The sequence below is a fragment of the Trichoplusia ni genome, unplaced genomic scaffold, assembly GCF_003590095.1.
Source record: "Trichoplusia ni isolate ovarian cell line Hi5 unplaced genomic scaffold, tn1 tig00003907, whole genome shotgun sequence".
Taxonomy (NCBI): Eukaryota; Metazoa; Arthropoda; class Insecta; order Lepidoptera; family Noctuidae; genus Trichoplusia; species Trichoplusia ni.
In genome coordinates this window covers 9,657-14,585 of record NW_020800471.1, presented here as the reverse complement: position 1 = coordinate 14,585, position 4,929 = coordinate 9,657, and the positions used below count along the sequence as shown (strand labels likewise).

Genomic DNA, 4,929 nt, shown 5'->3' with positions numbered 1-4,929 from the left:
CCTGAACATCGTGATTTTCAATAAATAAACTTAATTCTAATTCTTTGCCGGAGAGGCCTTGCATGTTTTGATGAATAACATTCAATCCATGCAGCCTTTCCGTTGTCCCGCCTTGCTGTTTAAACAGCTAGATGTATATAAATTGTTAGTACTATTACTAACATTATCAAAAACCTTCGGTACATAAGTACCTGAATCTGGTATATTATATGCTAATAATTTAGCAATTCGTCGCTTACATGCACTTGACAAATACATACTGTACTGGGTCATTTTAAATGACCTACAAAATTTATTCATATCAAAGTACATAATTGAATTTTGGTTATAACAAGTAATATTATAGATTAATAAATTTAAATTGTATATATGCATATTCTGCTCATAAGTTAATGAATTAGAGTAGGGCAGAGCACAGAAAATAAATTTACATTTATTCTTTTCACAAATTTGTAACATTGAATCAATACAATCAATAATATTTGCACTACTGACAGCCAGGCCATCCCCAAATAATAAAATACCAGTGGAACCTGCATTGAAATTTTGCAAAAACTGGCACCGGGTAAACAGGTATTCAGTACACTCTGCTGGGAACAGGAACAAATGATACTACCTAATCCTTGACCTAATTTATCTGAAAAGATATGTGTCCTTATAATTTTATCTTTTTTATTATTTGCAAGCTAACCTTTTTTAAAGCTGGTTTAGTGAGCACCGGTACAGGTTCTGCACTTTGAGGTTTGACAGAGGCCGTGGGCGGTGAGCAGGAGCAAGCACAACACAGATTATTGGTCAGGGACTCATATCTTTCCGCATTGTACCTGACCAAGTCAACCAACTCATCGGCCTCCACCATGCGTTCACTCAGTTCTTTTTGTGACGCTTCATATTTATGGAATATATCTTGCAGAGTGCATTCCCTAGACTCAAGCTGTTCCTGGAGGATAGCTGTCTCTTGATCATACATAATCCTACTTTGATCTAGTTGCCTATTTAAGGCCTGTATCTGTGAATTTAAAATTACATGCTTTTTCCTAAGATTAATATTATTGTTTTTACTAATACTTAAATGATGCAGTGATTTCCTGTGTTTCTTTATATTTTTTTTTAGTTTTATGTACTTTTTAATCTTATTATGGCTTATAATGTAGGATATTCAATTAAAGACACATCTCCTGTCAAGTCAATAGTTACAGTGTTTACAGGAATCTCATTACAAATAAGCGTGGAGCCACTATCAACTAACTCATCGAAAAGACTACAGGTGGTAGTGGACTGTTCCTGAAACTTGGCCAGCTCCATGAGGCGAGGGACTTATGGGCCACACTCAACTCAAGTTCTAGTTCGGCAATACGTTTCAAGGCTTGCTCGTGTGTGTCCATACACCGCTGAAACTCTGCAACCAATTGACGCAGGTTCTGATGTTCTTCAAGGACTTCAGAATGGGATATGTGCAGATCTGATAATTCGTTTTTTAGACTAGTGTTTTTATCTATAATTTTCTTCACTTCTACTTCACTGTCGTCCCGTTCCCTCAGCAGTTCGCTGCATAGGTTTTTGGCTGACTCTAGCTCTTTCAATGTAACCCTCAATTTCTCCTCCATGGATGCAGCTCTGCGGGTCTGCATGTTTATACGCTGGCCTCAAAAATCCCTGAAAGGTGTTTAAAAGGAGTTAAGTGTATTGAAGTAACTAGATTTAACGGTGGGTGACACTTAAGGAAGTAATAGGAAAGTTAGAAGTATTACTGAGATGAAAAAGTTAGTTAGAACAGAAAAATAACTAAAGAGTAACAGTAATTATGATAGTGGGAGTAAAAACAATGCGATTACACTTAACAATATTATTTAGTTACAAGTGGGTAGATATTTTGCAAACAATTTATAAAATATATTGGAGTTTCTCTCTAGACTTTAAAGGAGTATTTATATAAGACTAACGTAAAGTTTAATAATAAAGCGAGGAATATGAATGGATAATTAGTATATCTAAGTGATTTAAGAATAAATTATTTTCTTCTTGTAATTTTAAAGTTTTGTACTTTGACCTTTTGATCTGTCAAGTGGTATGAAAATAATTAAACAATAATTATTAACGAGTCGTACATGAAATGTTATATCATTAATGTAGTTAAAGCAGCTTAGTTATTTAATTAAAACAGTATACTCATCTGGTTTAAACGATGAATTCAAATCTGATCCGTTGCGATGACAGCCGGTATACTTTCGTCAATTTTGGCAGTGATTTGTTTACAAATCATTCACTGATACAATCACACATAAGATGGATACACAACACATTAATTTAAATGTTATTTACTCAAGATAAACATTAATTATTAATTTAAATTCACAAAAATTACGAGACCATATATACCACGTCTGGGCTATTACAACCCTAATGACAAGACGGCAGTGATTGCAGATGCGAGTCCTGTGGGGTTGGGGGCAGTACTGGTGCAGACAAATAATGAAGTTTCCAGGATTATAGCATATGGGAACAAGACACTTACCGACTGCGAACGTAGATACTGCCAGACCGAGAAGGAGGCTCTCGCGTTGTCTGGGCCATTGAACATTTTAATATGTTCCTATATGGGAAAGAATTTGACTTAGTGACGGACCACAAACCACTAGAGGCCCCAAAGCCAAGCCGTGCGCCCGCATTGAGAGATGGGTCTTCAGACTTCAGTCTTATAAATTCAACATCAGATATAGCCCTGGCAGAATAACATAGCAGACCCGCTGTAGAGGCTCTGTAAACTTTCTACAAACCCTCTACAAGTTGGAGTGGATTACGTGCAAAACGTGATAGAACAAGTAAGACCTACAGCCATACTATTGCAGGACATTATGGCACATTCACGTCAAGATGCGGAGATACAAGCAGTTAAGAATGGCCTTTACAGCAACCAGTGGAACGATCTTACCAAAGGCTATAAAATATTCCAAGACGAGTTGTGTTTTTATCAAGACATCCTGTTAAGAGGGACTAAGATCGTAATGCCACAAAAACTCCGAGATCCGACATTGCGTATTGCACATGAGGGCCACCCAGGCATATGTGCCATGAAAACTAGACTGAGGACTAAGGTCTGGTGGCCAAAATGTGATAGAGATGCCGAGAACTTTTGCAAGGCGTGCAAAGTTGTGTTTTGGTCTCGACTCCCAATCCTCCTAACCCCATGAAAAGGAGAGAGCTACCTTCGGAACCATGGGTGGACACCGCAGTGGACCTGATGGGCCCACTACCTAGTAATGACTACATCTTCGTAATCGTGGACTATTACTCTCGATACAAGGAAGTGAAGGTTTGTCGGACAATTACGAGCTCAGAAATTATCAACCAACTGAAGGACATTTTCAGTAGATTAGGTAATCCAGTGTCCATCACGGCCGACAACGGTCGTCAATTTACCAGCGAGGATTTCAAACTTTTTTGCTCCGAAAGAAACATCAAGCTTTATAACACCAAACTCTACTGGCCCCAACAAAACGGAGAAGTGGAGAGACAAAATAGGGACATCTTAAAACGCCTCAAGATCGCACAGGCTGAGAAGAAAAATTGGAAAGAGTCTCTCCGGGAGTATATGGTAATGTACAATAGCACTCCCCACTCGGTAACCGGTAAGACTCCCTCGGAGTTATTCTTCAGGCGGCAATTCAGAGACAAATTACCGATGATACAAGATATGACGTACAGCTCGGAAGACTCGGAGATGAGAGATAGAGACAAAGAATTAAAAGAGAAAGGAAAGGAGTATGCAGATAGGAAAAGGCGAGCAGTGGAAAGTGAATTGAATATAGGGGAGAAGGTCTACGTAAAGAGTATGCATAAAAGTAACAAATTGAGCCTCAATTATGAGCCAATATCACATACCGTTGAGTCCAACAAAAACGGAGATGTAGAATTGCGCAATGATAACACAGGCCAAGTAGTTAGACGAAACATTCTGCACCTAAAGCGAGTAGAAGGACAGTGGAAGGTAGATAACGGAACTGAAGATATAGATGCAGAACATTCAAACAAGAGTGAAACCGATTCTGATTAATTAACATTATAATAATGAATAAGAAGTAACATAAATTGATGATGATGATTACATAAGTACAAATAATTAATATTCTGTACAGGAATTTAAACTAATACTAGTGATTTGAAATAATAATTAAAGTTGATTACAGATACGTAAAAAAGTATATTTATTAAAAAAAAAAAGTAAGGCAGGGATGTAGCATACACGATCATAACAACAAACATACACACAACCATACAGCTACACACACACTATCAAACATCTGTCGTCTCGTTCCTACACTCACGCGCAGGGTGCGGGGTGGGGGAATCAGCCTGCACAGGGCAGTCTGCTACCTACCGCCGCGGAGTGAAGACGTGCTAGAGTGAGGTTAATGGGCTGATACATACTCTCAACAAATAGTACATAGTTATTATATATATAGCTACAGATAGGAGACTACAACAGTAAAACCGAAAGTTCGGCTTTTTTTCAAAATAGTACCTATTTTTACTCAGTTCGTTCCTTACGCTAATCGAATGTGCATGTGCAATCGAGTAATTCGCGGACTAATTATCGTGTAGGCGGACAATTTTATTGTGTTAAGTGATTTAAGTGAGTGTGTTTTTTTAATTACTATCCTAGTAGCTCGATAGGTCATTTTATCGCCCGGAGAATGGTAACATGCTAATGTGTTATGGCGAAGCATGTGGCAATGCGAGTCTCGCGTTGAACATTTACTGGACGCGGTACTTTTTGCCCCGGGGTTCAGCAGCAGATTTTGCGCCGCGCCCAAATTTGTGTGCACGTAGATGGCGGACATTTCGAACCTTATCTGGTAAGAAGTGAGAGAGATAAAGGTAAGAGTAGGTTTGATTTAATAATACACAAGACACAGATTGAAGTCAGAA

The 4,929-nt window shown here is 38.3% G+C and overlaps 1 protein-coding gene across 1 annotated transcript; it reads left to right on the top strand.

The window, feature by feature from the left end:
- Window positions 1–3,187: 3,187 nt before the first annotated feature.
- LOC113508135 (uncharacterized protein K02A2.6-like) lies at window positions 3,188–4,054 on the top strand. The gene has a single exon (XM_026891101.1). The coding sequence runs from the start codon at window positions 3,188–3,190 to the stop codon at window positions 4,052–4,054; it is 867 nt and encodes a 288-aa protein (XP_026746902.1).
- The last annotated feature ends 875 nt before the right edge of the window (window positions 4,055–4,929 follow it).